The sequence below is a fragment of the Rhipicephalus microplus genome, chromosome 9, assembly GCF_043290135.1.
Source record: "Rhipicephalus microplus isolate Deutch F79 chromosome 9, USDA_Rmic, whole genome shotgun sequence".
NCBI lineage: Eukaryota > Metazoa > Arthropoda > Arachnida > Ixodida > Ixodidae > Rhipicephalus > Rhipicephalus microplus.
Window position 1 is genome coordinate 74,820,576 of NC_134708.1, and position 16,167 is coordinate 74,836,742.

General features: G+C 47.8%; 1 protein-coding gene across 1 annotated transcript in view; it reads right to left on the reverse strand.

The window, feature by feature from the left end:
• Nucleotides 1-6,426, reverse strand: part of LOC119163219 (eukaryotic translation initiation factor 4E type 3) — a 40,761-nt gene extending 34,335 nt beyond the window's left edge. Inside the window, exon 1 of the mRNA XM_037415174.2 lies at nucleotides 6,225-6,426. Within this exon, the coding sequence (XP_037271071.2) occupies nucleotides 6,225-6,346 (122 nt within the window). The 5' untranslated portion in view covers nucleotides 6,347-6,426. The remainder of the gene's footprint in view (nucleotides 1-6,224) is intronic.
• Between the last annotated feature and the right edge of the window lie 9,741 nt (nucleotides 6,427-16,167).

Below are 16,167 nucleotides of genomic sequence, written 5' to 3' on the forward strand. Positions count from 1 at the left end.
GCGAGCTCGCACAAATGGTCTGCCCAGTCCCTTTCGGCAAAGGCCGCCAACACCGGTTTGAGTGTACGATTGACGCACTCCGTCAAATTGAACTGGGGATGGTAGGGTGAAGTGGTGCAGTGATCAATTTCGAGGGAACGGCATGTGACACTAAGCACCCGAGCAGTGAAATACGAAGCATTGTCCGTGATAAGCCTTTCCGGGAAGCCAAACCGGCAAAACACTTCCTGCAGCTTCTCACGCATCGCTCGCGCTGTCACCTCCCGAAGCGAGAATAATTTCACCCACTTTGAAAAGTGATCAACGACTACCATCAGGTGAATGAACCCCTGCTTACTTTTGGGAAATGGTTCCATTAGATTGCAGCTGGCCACTTGCCACGGACGCTCACTGACAATCGGTTTCGTCAGACCGGGCAGGTTGCCGCCCCTCGATTTCACTGTTTGACAGACGCGGCAAGAACGGCAATGGCGAAAAATGTCACACTTCATGCCGGGCCAGGTCGCGACGCAGCTCACTTTTGCAAAAACATTCGAGCCACTCAGATGATCGGCCATGGGTTCGTTGTGAGAGGATCGCAGGAGTGCGAGTCAGATTTCTGGGCATAACCACCTTAAACGGGTCGATGGACTCGTCGTCAGTGGCTATATATTTCAGCAAGAGCCCGTGATGGTCCAGCAAACATGAATCCGCCTATACTCAGCGACACACACTGGTTCGAGTGCCTATCCGCGCCCGCTGAAGAGCAAGCAGCGTATCGGCGCTCCGTCTTTCTGAAACTGTCACACATTTCACGAAAAAACGGATCACTTTGCTGGGCCTTCAGAAGCTCTTCTCCGCTGAAAGCGATTCCCACTCTACCAAAATAGGGGAGTCTGGTATTGCGTCCACTCAGGATCGCAGCAACAGCTGCTTGCGTTGGCGTTACGGGTTCGCTCTCTGCATCGTAGCCTTCGGAAAGCTACCCCGCTCGGCCGCTTTGCGGTGTGCTGCTTACCTGGATAGCAGCCAAGGTTTGTCCGCATGTGGACTCACCCTTTGCGCTGAATGGCGGCGAAGCCGCTGTTTCGCTCCCGACGCTTGCATGTGCAAAGGCACCGCTAGCGGCTGTCGCACCGGGATCAATGTCCTTGGCAGACAATGGGGCATGGGATAGAGCGTCAGCTACCACGTTGGTGCTCCCATTTCGATACTGCACTGCAAAGTTATAGTGCTGTATCAGAAGAGCCCAGTGCGCCAGCCTGCCCGCAGGCTCACGGAGCCGCATCATCCAGCTGAGCGCGCTGTGATCCCTTTGAAAAACGAATTTCGTCTTATCAAGGCAGACGTCAAACTTTTGTAATACAAGCACAATGGCGAGGCACTCCTTTTCGGTCGCGGAATAATTTTTCTCCGCAGGGACCAAGGCGCGGCTGGCAAAGGCCAACGGCTGCAACACGCAATCGTATTCCTGTAGGAGAACTGCTCCTAAACCTAGATCGCTCGCATCAGTTTGTACAACGAACCGTCTGGTCAGGTCGGGGAGCTTGAGCTGCGCTGTCTCCGCTATGGCGTTAAACAGTCGGCAAAACGCCTCTTGTTGCTCAGGTCCCCCATTGCCACTCAGCAGACTTACCCAAGAGCTTGATCAAGGACGCCTGCAGTTGGGCACAGGATGGAATGAAGCAACGGTAAAAGTTGACCTTTTTTAAAAAGCGGCGAAGGCCACGTACGTCCTTGGGAATGGGAAAATCGAAAATAGCTCGAAGTTTATCCTGATCCAGCTCAACGGAGCCTTCGTCCAGCGTAAATAAGAGTAACTGGATACGAGTCTGCGCTAGTTGGACCTTAGCGGGATTTAACATCATCCCAACGGTCCTAACCTACTTGAGTACGTTGGCAATATGGGCCAAGTTCCCTTCGAAGCTTCGTGAATAAATCACGATGTCGTCGAGGTAGCGCATGCAGTGTGACAACTTTGCTTCCCTGAGGATGCGGCCCATGAGTCTATGAAATGTCGCAGGAGCATTACTCGTATGCCCTTTGGTCTTTGTAAACTCGAACGATTCTCCGTAGGACGTGAACGCAGTTTTACACTGGTCACGGTCACGTATCTGGGCCTGTAGGTAACCTTTAGAGGCATCAAGTGTGGTAAAGTATCGTTCATCACCCAGGTTTCCATAGATGGAGTTTATCGTGGGGAGCGGATAGACATCCTTCCGAGTAGCTCCATTCAGACGGCAATATTCTACACAAAGGTGATGACTGCCATCTTTTTTGGGCACCAACGCAATTGGAGACACCGAGGAGTTATACGAGCGGCAAATAATGCCAGCTGCAACCAGTCGATAATCTGCCTTTTGGCGAGACTAACGGTTGCACTTCAAAGGAAGCGCGTCACCAGTTTCGATCATGTGGCTCAGAAAATCGGTGCAGCTCGGTTGATCCGTGAAGTGCTCATCGTACTGACGCAATAATGTCGACAGGTATCATCCAACTGAGTCGCGCAGGTGACCAAAAAATGTAGTGCCTCCTCGTGTCAGTCGATCCAAACAGGGGTTTCGTGCTGACGAGCACGGAATGCCAGGGTACGACTGCGAAGTTTGCACGCGACACGGTTCATGCCGTGCCTCTCGTTCCCAAAGGGGACTGTGAGAGGGCGAATGCGTTGAGCAGGGGCTTCGCCCCAAACTCTGCACAGGGCACGTTTCAGACACATCTGCGGCAAAGGCAACAGTAAGCGCTGCTGGGCTGATGAACGGACTGAGTTGGCAAAATGGGCCATCGCGATAGCCGCCATTCGCAATGTCCACAACGATCCTGGCTTTAAGGCGAAAGTCCCCACCGAGAATCACTGGAACATTGAGCCCTGGAGGATGAACAAGACGGCAGCGTCTTATTCGATCTCCCCATTCGACAATCAACCTTTGTAGCGCCTGCCGAATGGGCCATGCCTTTTACAAGGGTGCATGTCGTTCGGCTGTCCCGTAAGCGCATCGCGTGCTTCTGCAAGTGGGACAACACCCACTTGCAGACTTATACTAAAGACTAATACTAAAATTGAACAATATTGATCCTCCTCGCATCTTAGTTTTCTGGGTTATTGATTATTTAAAAAATCAAATTCAGTATGTAGAAATTGGGGATCAGCGATCGGGTTGTCTTCCTGTCGCCTTTGAAGTACCGCAGGGGAGTGTCTTGGGACCCCTACTGTTCCTGCTGTATATAAATGACATTGTAAGTGTGGTATGTTCATCTGTGCAAATTCGTCTGTTCGCAGACGACTGTGTCTTGTATAACAAAATTACTTGCCCGGAAAATCAACATGACCTTAATCACAGTTTGTTTAATGTTTTTCAATGGTGCAATCGCTGGGGGATGGCTTTGAACTTAGATAAAACTGTATGCATGCGTATAACCCGGAAGAAAAATCCACTTCAGTATACTTATACATTAAATGAGTCACCTCTACAGCAAGTTTCTGAGTTCAAATATTTAGGAGTAACACTCACAAGTAATTTATCTTGGAATCAACATATTGACAATATCTCCGCTTCTGCCTTCTGTAAACTGTCTTTCTTACGACACAAATTAAAAAAACGCTCCTCCTGATGTCAAACTCTTGGCCTACCAATCAATAATCCGACCAAAGTTAGAATATGCATGCATAATATGGGACTCGTTCACACAGAAAAACGTCAATAAACTAGAAAGAATCCAAAGAAAAGCTGTAAGGTATATATACTCTAAGTTTCGTCACACTGATTCACCTTCTGAGTTAATTAGAGCTAATGGCATTGAACTCCTTGAGTCACGACGGAAGACATTTAGGCTTAATTTTCTTTCCCAACTTCTTCAAAGACAAACAGCACTTGACCCTACACAGTACCTGACACCCATATCGACAAGGCATACGAGACACCATCACCCCGGAACCCTAACACCTTATTTTGCATGGACAGATGCATTTAAATTTTCTTTTTTTCCACGAACAGTGGAAGAATGGAACCTTCTAAAAGACTCTGTTTAAAGATTCACTTTGGTTGATTTACTGTGTGTAAACAGTGTGTTGGGTGTGTAAACCTGTACTTGTATGTTGAATTTTTTCCTTTTCTACGTGACTTGAGTGCCTAACATGTACTTGCTACTTGTACCGTGCCCACCTGATTGGACCTGTGAAGGTCTGCAGTATGCATTAAATAAAAATAAAAATAAATAAGAATCAGCAGGTGGCCGACAGCCGCCGTTACAATCTTCGACGAAGCTTTATGGAGTACCAACCCGGTGACAGTGTCTGGGTATGGACGTCAATACACCGACGTGGACTGAGTGAAAAACTTCTACAATATTACTTCGGACTATACAGAGTAGTTCAACCCACTAGACTACAAATGTTCCCACCGGCATTACGAACTCTCGACGGCGCCGTGCTCGACCTGACGTCGTCCATGTCATGCGCGAACCTGAGGAATATCTTGTTGTTGATGTGCTTTATTGCTTGTAGTTATTGTTTATTGCCTTTATTACTGTACTTTCGTCCTTTGTTAAAGCATCAGGACGATGCCTTTTTCAGCGGGGGGCAATGCCACCTTCTTTTCCTCAAGTTTCGTTATTACCCCATTACACTAGGTTCAGCGCAAACCGCGCCTAGGATGTTCGAAAAGCTTCGAGGTTGTAGTAGATCGTTTGGTTAAGATTACGCCCACTTCGTACACATTTCAGATTATTCTGGAACCTACGTCGCGCGCTAGCGATAGCAATAGAGAACATTTGATGGCAAGTGTATAAATGCCGACGCCCTTCGCTGCTTCTCAGTTAATCGTCTGCCGACGCTCCGTTTACCGCTACCAGTGCAAGACTTTCTGTTTACCAGGCACAGGTTCGCCCAATATACAGTTTATTATCACAGCTGCAGTCTCCTTCATTCGTTCATGTCACGACTCCTTGACAATATGCTTATTTTGAGATAATTCCATGCAGCCTTTCTTGTCTCCTCAAAGCTTGATGGTATTGCTGTCAATGTAAGTACATGTCATCAGATGTGACATGTATCAGAGCCACAGCATGATAGAAGGATTGGATAAATGAAATAGCAAACATCATTGAACATTAAATTTTTATACTATGGAATAACAGATAACGATGTGTTGTACAGATTATGCTTAATTGTGCCTATTGTATGATCAACAAAGCTAATTAAAATACTTTAATCAACCTCCACTCTCAGAAATTATTGTGCGACTGGTTTCAATATTATATAGAAGTGAAGACTGTAGATAGTGATTTAATTTTATTTGTACAGGTATTAGCATTTCTTGCAGCTGTACTGTCATCGCATGGCGATATTTTTGAGTGAATTCACAGGCCTCTTTTGTTCCAGAAGGTAAAAAAAAAAATCAAAGTGCTTTTCAGTGACAAAAGTGTGAGATTTCTGCATATGGGCACACAAGCGTACCGCGATGATTTTACTCGAGGGATCACTTTCGCGGGCCAGCTAGACGAAAACGTCCCAAACTCATCTGAAACATCGCCCTAGAGAAGTGGTAACACCGGTGTCACGCAGTCCTTTTCGAACGCGACTGCGCGCCTGACAAGATTGTCTCCTTTACACAAACTGAATAAACGAGCCTTACACCAGTCAGAAATTTGATGCCGACCGGGCTCATCACGAGGAGAAGGGTACCGTGCGACTCGGGCATAACAAAACAATGCAACCACGCAGCGATAAGCAATGCAGTGCAAAGCGCACACCACTGATCAGTTCATAACAATGCAACTCACGAGGAAACGGGAGCAATAAACAATAGATAGTCAAACCAAGAGCGCAGTGACAACGCAATTTTGCACTCGTTCAGCGAGAGCTCATGCCATCGCTTCAGCAAAAAAAAAAAAAAATGTTCGACAGCTATCACGCAGTTAAAATCGAGCAGGAAAAAGTCAAGGTGACGCCCTTGTCAGAATGAGCTCGATTGAGGAATGATTATTTCTTTTTTTTTTTTTTCAGCTCCAACACTCTGACGGCACTATAAATCATTGCTTCATACACTGCTCGTATCAGCCGCTGCCCTACGCGGCGTTTGAGATCACGTCAATTGCCACCGGAGACATTGTTGCTACGTTATAAAAACAATCCCTCGCTAACAGTCTCTTTCCTAAACTGCTTGCTCACGCGCGCAAAGACGCTCCGGCGTAGACGGCCTATGCTAGCGCTCAGATTTCGCTAACGAGTAAGCAAAATAACTCACTTGTCGAGCCAGAAGGTCCACTCGGTTTGAAGCGGGACGCCTTCTTCGCCGTTGTCCGGCATTTTTGGCTTTACGTCGCAGCGATTATCGAGGAGCCGACTGTCTACCTCCGCATCTGCCATTTTGCGCAGAGCCGCCAAAGCGATCGCACGTGATGTGAAAAACAACCGAACTCTGCCCTCACCCTCTCTCGAAAAGCAGTTTCGGTTTCGTTTGCCGTTTTAGGAACGCGAAGAAAACTTCCAGGACTTGGGAACGGGGTTTACTCACGACTTTAGACCCGGATTGGTTGACTGTAAGCAGCTGGATAGCATAAAACCATGAATAAGAGGAGTTTCAAATAGCCAGAGGCGTAGGCCACTAGAGATCACGCCTGAGATGAGCCGAAGTTCTGGCTGTTCGCGCTGTTCAAATGCGGTAAGAGGCGTAGCGAACGATACGGCAATCTGTTACACCCTCGACTGTTTAAAAGCGCACGAAAACGCAAAATTACACGCTTTATCAAAAGTATGACCTATCAAAAGCATGAAAGCATATAGGTGTTTTGTGATGAAAGCTTAATCGCTCAATCAACACGTGATCAAAGACGATTTCGCGAGCCATTAAAAAGGGCTAAAGTCGGTCCAATCCAGTGCGCCAAACGAGAACAAAGCACAGTAGGTCGCAAAACAATGCGGCGGGAGATACGGCGGTTACATCTAACGCGCTGTTATGCCGGTGTTTGTCGAGTCTTTGGTGAGAGAATATGCCTCGTGTGGCTGGAAACAGATTTGCCCATTCACGGTGAGTTTGCAGCCAACAATATCTGCCGCTGACAGCAGCTATGTGCTCCAAACGTGCGTAGCAACGCCGCACGTGCGCACAGCCATGCCCTGACGGACGGAAGGTGAGGGTTGTTTCTTTTGCTGCCGTTTTTTTCTTTCTTTTTTTTTTGTAACCATCGAGCGTCTATAATTACGCTCAAAGATACAAACGGAGGCAGGCCAGGTCCGTCTGGTTTCCGCACAACCGAGAAGCTTCGCTCACCGGTTGCATTCGTACACGGAACAACTGCTACTTTTCGCGTACCGTAGAAACGCAGGAACGAAAACGGGCCTGGCCGCCCTGACGCCTTTAAAATCCTGCCAAGGCTCGCCGAGATACTAGAGCATTCAATTTCCAGCGCTGTTATACTCGAAGGCTGTTGTACTCGAAGAAGGCCAAAATTAGCTATGAAGGGCTCAAGGAGGCTCTAGAAAGCTGCGGAGATCATTCCTCAGGAAATTGTTCCCCGACTCTTCACTGTTCCATTTTGCATGAGGACTTCACCAAAGCGACATGCTCAGATTAAATATAATTTCAGGCTTCAATATTGAAAGAGATCTTAGACAAGAGCGTCATTGTCGCGCAGATGAGTCTTCATTTTTCCGTTTCAAATAAAAATTTCATGACCCACAATTTCCGGCAATTTCTTGAGTTTTGAAATGTTTTTTTTTTTTTGCAGTTGTCATAATGAGATTAGGATACGATTTCTTTCACATTTTGTTTTACCATGTGACCACAGCAATTAGCGTCTTTAATATGTCCTTTAGTTTATATGCTTAGCGAACTAAAAGGAAACAGCATGACATCAGCTTTCAACACTTTTCAAAACATTTTTTCATTTTAATCCACAATGCATACTTTCTTGGAAGTTATTTGCATTCTACAGTTAACGTGGGCCACTATGACTCATAACGGGTTTACAGTCATAACAGTTTACAGCTGAAAGGGGTGCGTTTAAAAAAAAGTGATATTTAACCGGATTACTTTTCCAGCCTGTCAAGTGCCGTAAGCGCGTTTGCTAGGAGCTGGTTTTGCTGCAGGAGCGCAGCCCTCTCCTGACGCCGCGTCTCTTGTGCTGCCTCAAACTCACGCATTCTTTGCTGCAGCTCCAGCTCTCGAATGGCCAGGCGCCTTTCTTCAATGCTAAAGCGTCTTTCGTCGAGGGCTGCCTCTCTTTCGCGCATTTCGGCCTCTAAGGCGAGCCGCTTCTCAAAAAACTCAAGGTGGCGGTCAGCAGTTCGCCTCCTTCCTGAAATCACAGTACGCACGGCATGTTTCTAGACATTGCAAAACACAAAAAGCAAGGAAAAAAATTCCTGGAGCATTACACTATAATAAACATTTTATGCATTCTGCACCGTGTGACCTGATGCAATTTTCTTCCACCACAAGTAGGCAGCAAGGTACTCCGACATGTAACTGACATTGAGAGTACACTAGTTCAAAGAGTTGAACCATTGTGGTTGCACAATCAAAAACTGTAGCATTGCACATGGCAGACAAGCCAAGGCAACTCCCAGTACTTTAATTATTTATTTATTTATTGGTACTGCAATCGCCTGGAGGGATTTTAGCAGGTGGGTACAAAAGACGTAAACATCAGCATATAACACCAGGCAAACAGATAGAACAGCCTATCACATTTCACATAGTAGGCAGCCATATAACACAAAGCAAACAAATAACTATCACTTGCACTTTACAACGTAAACAAACGTAACAAAATTTGATGCTTTGCCAGCGATGCGAGCTGGAAGGAAGAGTGATTCTATTGCCACGACTGGTAGCCTCGCCGCATTTCTTTAGCCTCGTAATGGCAACATTTTTTTTAACATCGCGGTTAACATTTCTTTCAACTCGCAGGAAATATGTCCAACTGGGCACATTTGTTGCGAGATTTGTTTTGCCTCGCTTCAAAGAGAAATGCTGCAGTAAGGTATTGAATGTGTGATGTTCATTGCGCACTGCTGCGCCTTCGTGACCCTATGAAGCTCTATACATGTTGTACGTTCGACTTCAAGCCGCAATGTCATTGAACCTTTTAGCACAGCGTCTGTCACCCTTGTAAGTTTCATACGTCCATAGGTTGGCAAAACTATTGTACTTCAATTAGCAGAAAAATTCCCCTCTGAGGGCTTGCTTGAATTCACACTCTCTGCAAGTTTCTAAACACTCACCTGGGCTCTTACTGATTAACCCTTACCAAGACTTCCATCTCACTAGAATAAGCTCGTTGCACGCTCAAGGTCACATCAGCTGTCTAATTCATGCTCAAACTCTGCTCTTTTTTTCTTTGACTACACCTAAATGGTCTCAAGGCCCATGCTGAGTCCATCGGCTCATCAGAAAGTTTGCAAACCTATGCATATGTCACATGATCTCACTGGGAGCCTTGCTTGTAGAGACGTGCTTACACAGAAGTTCGTGTTTGCTGTATGAGTTGTATGTACCATTTCTGTTGTGCTATAGTGTGCTGTTCTGGTATTCTGAAATGATGTTTAGTCATGTTACATTTCAATGCTGTTTCGATGGTTCATGTATTTGTTGCCTCAGGCTAATACGAATTTTCATGTTCTGCAACAACTGCTCCTTATTCGCCTGTGGCAAAGTGTTCAAGAAGGCGTTTGCACATGTTACACTTTCTCCACGTGCCCGGCCCAGGAATGCTTCCATTAAGTAATAGTCGAATACAACCTTACAAGTCCACAAAGGCCCAGGCCAGGTTACCGAAGCGTGGCAGGCAGTTGTTCGTACGGCTCAAAAAATAGTCCTAAGACTGCACCTGACAATGCTCGGCGAAAAATAGTTCATGAGCCAATAGCACAACATTTCTGTACAGAGAGTGCCCATTTAGACAGGCTTGTGTTCGTTCCCCTTTGAAAAGAAAGTACGGCAGACTTTTATGGTTATATGCAGATAAATTACTTTTTCCTTATTGCATGCTACTATAAAGGAAAGCTCAAAGCCTTTTTCTTTCATTTTTGTTCTTCGGCTTCTTTTGCTGTCTTCATAATTAGAACATAGCCAGGGAAATTTCTTACTGCTGCAGTGGTTTCACGGCACTTACCTGAGCGTGCCCTTGCTGCACTTGAGGCAGCACTAGCATTGGCTGCTGGACTGGTGCTCGACCGTGCGAAGGGCTGCGCTCCTTCGTGCGTGGCGAGGTTATGGGGGCCAGCACCTCGTATGGCTCTTCAGGGGCCGAGGAAACCACTTCCACGCTTTCGAAAGCGCCTGTTGCCCCTAAATGAAATGACAATTGCTCATGAAATTGCAGGTCACATATTTACTATTTCAGTGTGTCGCAAATGCCGCTCAGTGCTGCCGGTTACGGCTGTCGGCAACGCATGCACGACGCTGCCGGCTGCAGCTGCCGGCAACGGAGCCTGGCAGAGCGCCGCCCTCCTGGCTGCCCCAAGACGGATGCGGTAGCCATGTTCTCTGGTTACCTCGAGAATTTCTTGGAGAAGATGTTTTTTCTCTACGTATTGTTCTTCTGTTCCTGATCGGCAAAAGTGGCACCTTTAGCTTTGACCTATCTAAATACCCTCGGAGACAATGCTACTGAAAGTGAAAGTGCACTTACTTTCTCAGGTTGGCGCGGTCTTCCCTAGCGAATTGCGCCAGGAGAAGGTCTCACCTCTCTCTGATGGCTCGCGCGCTGATAGCTCTTGCGAGCGCCAGGGAGAGGTTTTCCGCTTTTGTGAACCAACGCGTGGGTTGTTTGTAGGGGTCTTGCTCCCTAACCTCATGCAACATGTATATGTCAGTTTCAATGGTGAAATGAAACCCCTTTTGTGGAGGCTCTATTCCGGCGTTTCGTTCGCTTGAAAGCGAGCGGCAAAGCAGCGACTTGCCGCTCGGCTCGCCTTGGCCGTGGTTTCGGCTGCAGCCATCTCGTGATTTCACGCTGCGACACCGTAGCCTTGAAACCAGCGCTTGCGGGCCGCCATTACCGCACGCAATTTCGGATTTTTCGCGTGCTGTCCGCAAACGCGAACGCCGGCTTGCGTACGACGCATGCGCAGTGGCAGCGACCGCACCGCAAGGGCTCGCGGTGCGCTATTCTAAAGCTCCCTGATGATTTGATGCTATGCCCTTTTTAGTGGGCGGGTGTAGTGGCACCCTAGCATATAAATCGGTGACAAAAAAAAACACACGAAATCACGCTCTGCTTGATCTGCTACCTGTCACTGCACTGTGCCACCCAGTGCTACACTGTCACTGCACTGTGCCACCCAGTGCTTTCGCTCGCTGCGAGACCACTGCCCTCCAGCGCTCGAGACGCTGCATCGTCTCCTTTACTGCTTGTGGATTAATCACACCATCCTCACCCGGGAGGCCTATTTGGCCGCACTCGAGCACAATGTCCGCAATTGTTTCCTCCGCACTGCCACACGCACGACACAACATCGAAAGCACCGCGTTGTCGAACGTTCTTCTGTAGGCGAGGGTTTGGAGCGCGCCTGGGCGAGCCTAGAAAAGGGAGGCCCCTATGCCGTTGTCGTACAAACGAACTGCGTCGATGGTGTCCTTGTAAGTTTGGTATAGTTCGAAAGTGGCTTTGACACTCATTGCGTGCCGCCACATTTCCCTCTCCTTCTCACGAACCCACTCTCGCACTTCCTTGGTATATCGCCTTGCGGTTTCAGCCTGTACAGGTTCCGTGAAGGTTATGTACTTCTGTTCCAGGCGATACACCCAGTTCACCTAGGTTGTACGGATGCACGTTGCCAAAAAGTATTCAAATACCCGCCGTGCCCACCGGTCTCGACTCGTGAATTGCAGGCGGCCCCCGTACGTTACCTTGCTGGATGCCTCCCGAGCTTTAAAACCAGACCAGCCAATGTCCCCCTGGGCTGCCTCATTTGCCACCCTTCCATAGCATGCGAGCGCCGTGCGGCCTAATTCTCGCTGTCGCCGCTCTAATCATTCCCTAGTTGCTGCCGTCATGCAGACTACTGCATTTGCGAACGTCAAGCCAGGAACATGAACGAGTTTCCATAGGTCCCAGACCATGATGAAACGATTGCAGCCCCACAATATGTGGTGCCGAAGGATGCACCGTGTCGGCAGCGCAACTTGGCGGACATGGACTTCTTGCCGGCCGTATATACTGTCCTCGGAACACAGTAGCACACCTAAGTACTTGTAGGCAGTGTCAGTGGCGATGCTCTCACCTCCTAACTTGAGGTCTGCCACCTCAGCCATGTTGGCCGCGAACAGTACAACCTTGGTTTTCTTTGCGTTGAAGCGCAGCTCAGTCATCTCTGCGGCACAGATGTCCAGGAGAGCCTGCAGGTCCACTTTGGTCTCCGCCATTAGGACCACATCATCCGCAAACGTCGAGCCAGGCAGCCGTCAATTTTCGTCAATTCCGCTTGTGCTATACTTCAGACGGAACCCCAGGCCGGACTTGAGCAATGCTTGTTCCATGCCCTACACGTATAGCAGATATAGAATCGGCGAAAGCGGACATCGCTGATGGAGGCCCCTGCAGACTCCTACCGGCAGACTCTCTACATTGGCGAAGGGTGCAATGACGCTATTGTCGGCGTATAGGCGTCTGACTGTCGCCAACAGCTCTTTCGGCATTCCCAGTGTCTCCAGGCGTGTGAACAGGATGTCATGTGGGACATTGTCGTAAGCTTTCTTCACATCCATGAAGCAGCATAGAAGCGTACGCCCTTCTTTTCTGGCTATCTCCCCACACTGTGCGAGGACGGAAAGGTTATGCTCAAATCGTCGACCTCTGCGAAAACTGTTCTGCAGTTCTGTCAGCCGCCCTTTGTCAGCCTAGCCACTGATCCAGTCCTTAAGCACATGGGTAAAAGAGCCTGTACATGGTGCTGGTGACTGAGAGTGGTCGGTAATCTTGAAGGTTTCCTGCCCTGCCTTCACGCTTGATGATGAGTGAGACTCTGCCCCGATGCCAGTCGTCTGGAATGGCCGCTCCCACAACGATGTCACTGAACAGGCCAGCTAGCTGTTCTTTCGCCTCCTGCCCCAAGCACTTAAGTAAGCGAGATGGGATGCCATCTGGCCCCGAGGCTGTTTGGGCTCGGAGATGGGACAAAGCACGGTCTGTAGAGATATGACTGAATTCCCATTTTAGGGCTCCTTCCTCTGGGGAACCCTGTTCAGTCCTCTCTTCACCACACTGGGGGTCTCCTTCATCCAACTGGAGGTCCCTTGTGCACCCACGTGAACCATACAGAGCCTCCAGGTGCCCTGTCAAGGCCTTTTTCATGTCCCGGGTAGGGTCGCCGTTGTTGTCTACAATGAACTGTACAGACTGCTCACTCCGGTCCAATGTTTGAACGTAATTCCAGAATTTCTGGGCCGCGTTCCTGCCCTCTGCCTTCAACTTCTGCAGGAACAACCAACGCCACCTAGACTACTGAAGGCCCCCGCACTCCTCCGCGACCTCACCACACTCAGCCCGGGACGCGGCGTTTCTTGACTGCGGTCGCTTTACCTATGAACGCAGCTTTTTCTTTAATTCGTATTAAATAAGTCAATGCGATGATCAAGAGGGTAATGCAAGGCTGGGTCATATCTTGGGGCATTCCACCGTAGAGGTGCCTTTTGTCTCGACTGCATATGTACATTAGCACATATAGCTGTACTGCGTCCTCGTATTTTTTGCTGCCTTTTTTTGTTATCTGTTTGCGGGACATGACAGCTGGTGCTTGTCACCGAATGCTACGCAAGACACGCTTTTATTCTAATGAACAAACCTGAAAGCTTTTTTTTGTTGTTTTTTAGTTGGGTTTACAGGTTGGAATATCTTATGAGTTGTAATATCTCGTCGCCTTGGTCATTGGAATTTACCAAACATAATTCTTACAGCGTGGAGAATTCTTTCATCACTGTTCTTTAAATCTGTGCGCTATCCACATTTCAAAGCAGTTCGTAGAGGGATACCAAACGTACAATAGCTTCAGAACAAAAAATAAATTTTATTTCGGGAGTGAATATACATGTACATACAACACACATACACATACACACAGAAATGCAAACAATTGTTCATTTCAAAGTAAGTAACTTTCTTTTCGTTCCACTCGCTTTCTTTTTGCGCAGCGCTTCATTTCTCAGAGAAGCGTAGTTTTTGAGCAGTATGTTTATGACTGACAGCAAAACATTTTTCATTACTGAATCTGGAGTGTGGCCAGCTGCACAAGCACAAATTCTTCGTTGTCATTCAACAAATACATAAGAACACTAAATATAGTCAATCGATGATTACTTTCGGCATGAAACAGAAGCTCATGTTCTTTACTAGTGACACAGTCGAAAACAACCTTCGCGCAGAGGACTGCATGAATTACAGCTGGCAGTGGGAACTTCAATTCACCTCGACTGATGCTGTCAATCAGCACATATTCACTTTCTTCTAGCTCTCGTTCTGTGACTGTCAGTATGTCACGGCAGTCATCACATGGTCGTCGTTAAAGAGCTGCGCGTGCATAGTAGCCGGCGATGTTGACAAATGCAGCCATGTCCTGTCGTGGCTTGTTTAATTCAGCATTGGTCAAGCGTATGTCGTACTTCCTGATTGTCTCCTCAGCATTAGGCCCATTTTTGTTCTGACTCGGTGATTCAGGCATGTCTGCCAAAATGAGTGTGTTTTGTAGGCGGATCTTAGCCTCAGCCTCTAACACTTGTGTTATCGACTCGTTATAGTGCGAACCACATAGTCGCCTGTACCTCCCAAACCGATCCTCAAGCGAGTCAGTTTGGTCAGTTTGGAATTTACCCAGGAGCACGTATCTAAAATTAAGTTCCTCCAAGCAGTACCTCGACACCTCGATCAGAGCATACGTAGTTAGCCGTAAAGCTGTGTGGGTCTCTTTTGTGAGAGCACCTGTTTGCACGTTTCTGTCCTTCCAGGAATCAAGCCAGCTAACAAACTTGTCCAGATATTGCAGCTGCTCGCAGCTGATATTGCGCACTGGCTCTTGCCACACATCTTTTACCCTGCAGCCTTTATGAGGAGTCTTCACATTCACGATGTTCCACCACTTTACAATTAAATCAATGAAATTTGCTGTACCATCAGCAAGAACCAAATGCGAATTTTCATTTTGAATTCTCAAAGCTGACGACACGAAGGTGTTAAAGATCTTGAGAGCGAGCTTAACATTTTGTTGCTCAAGGTTACTTGAGTTCAGAGCCTTGTAAGTGAGCCCATAAGCAATTTTCATAACACTATTTCCTTCAGCTTCATGCACTTTTCTTAATGTTGTGAACGATGCACCTTCCACCCTTTTGTTCTCCTCATCATAACAATCAAAATGTGGATAATACAGGCACTTGTCAGAACTTTTCTGGTTAATCTAGTTATTTTGAATGCATTTTAGCAAATGCACTGTGTCAACAATGTGAAGTAAAGGTTTCTGAGGATCCGCTGGATGAGGATACACTTTTTCTAAATGGTTGCTTTCTGCGAACAGTGACATTACCTTTCTGTTGAGTTATTGTCTGTTATTACTGCCACTACGTGAGGTCCACAATCTTCAAGAATGATTATTACTTCTCTTGGCACCTTATGTAGTTCTTCAGCTGTAACTTTAGAGAGAGAGAGAGAGAGATTAATGAAAGAGGAAGAGACAAAAAGGACGCTATTTTCTGCCTCCCGTCGCGGGGGCACGGCTCAGCGCCTTTAGGGATCGGGGAAGGGGAAGTAAAGATGATAGGAAGAAGAGAGGAAGGAAAGAAAAAGTGAATGTCATGGCAAGAGAACGTCTTGTCAGTACAGTCAGTAGTGCGAGTGAAAAGAGTCCGTCTATAAGGCGGCGAGGTCCGCGCAAGCACAGAACTCGAGGAAGGCTCGAAGGGCTTTCGTCTTCGAGCGCGCGGGAAAAAGTATGTCTTCCATTGTTTCGGCAGGTAGTCCAAGCAGACGATAGCGGCTTACCAGTGCGCAACGCTCAGTGGCCAGGTCAGGGCAGGAGCAAACAATATGCTGCAGCGTTTCGTCATCACCGCACCTTCGGCACGCTGGCGATGAAGAGCGACCCGCGGAATACATGCGTGCCGCAGGCCAGACGCTGCCAGTACGCAGGCGAAGCAACAACCGCCGCTCGCATCTGTCCAGGCCGGTCTCCGGAAGGGATGGTGGAGGTTTGCCGCT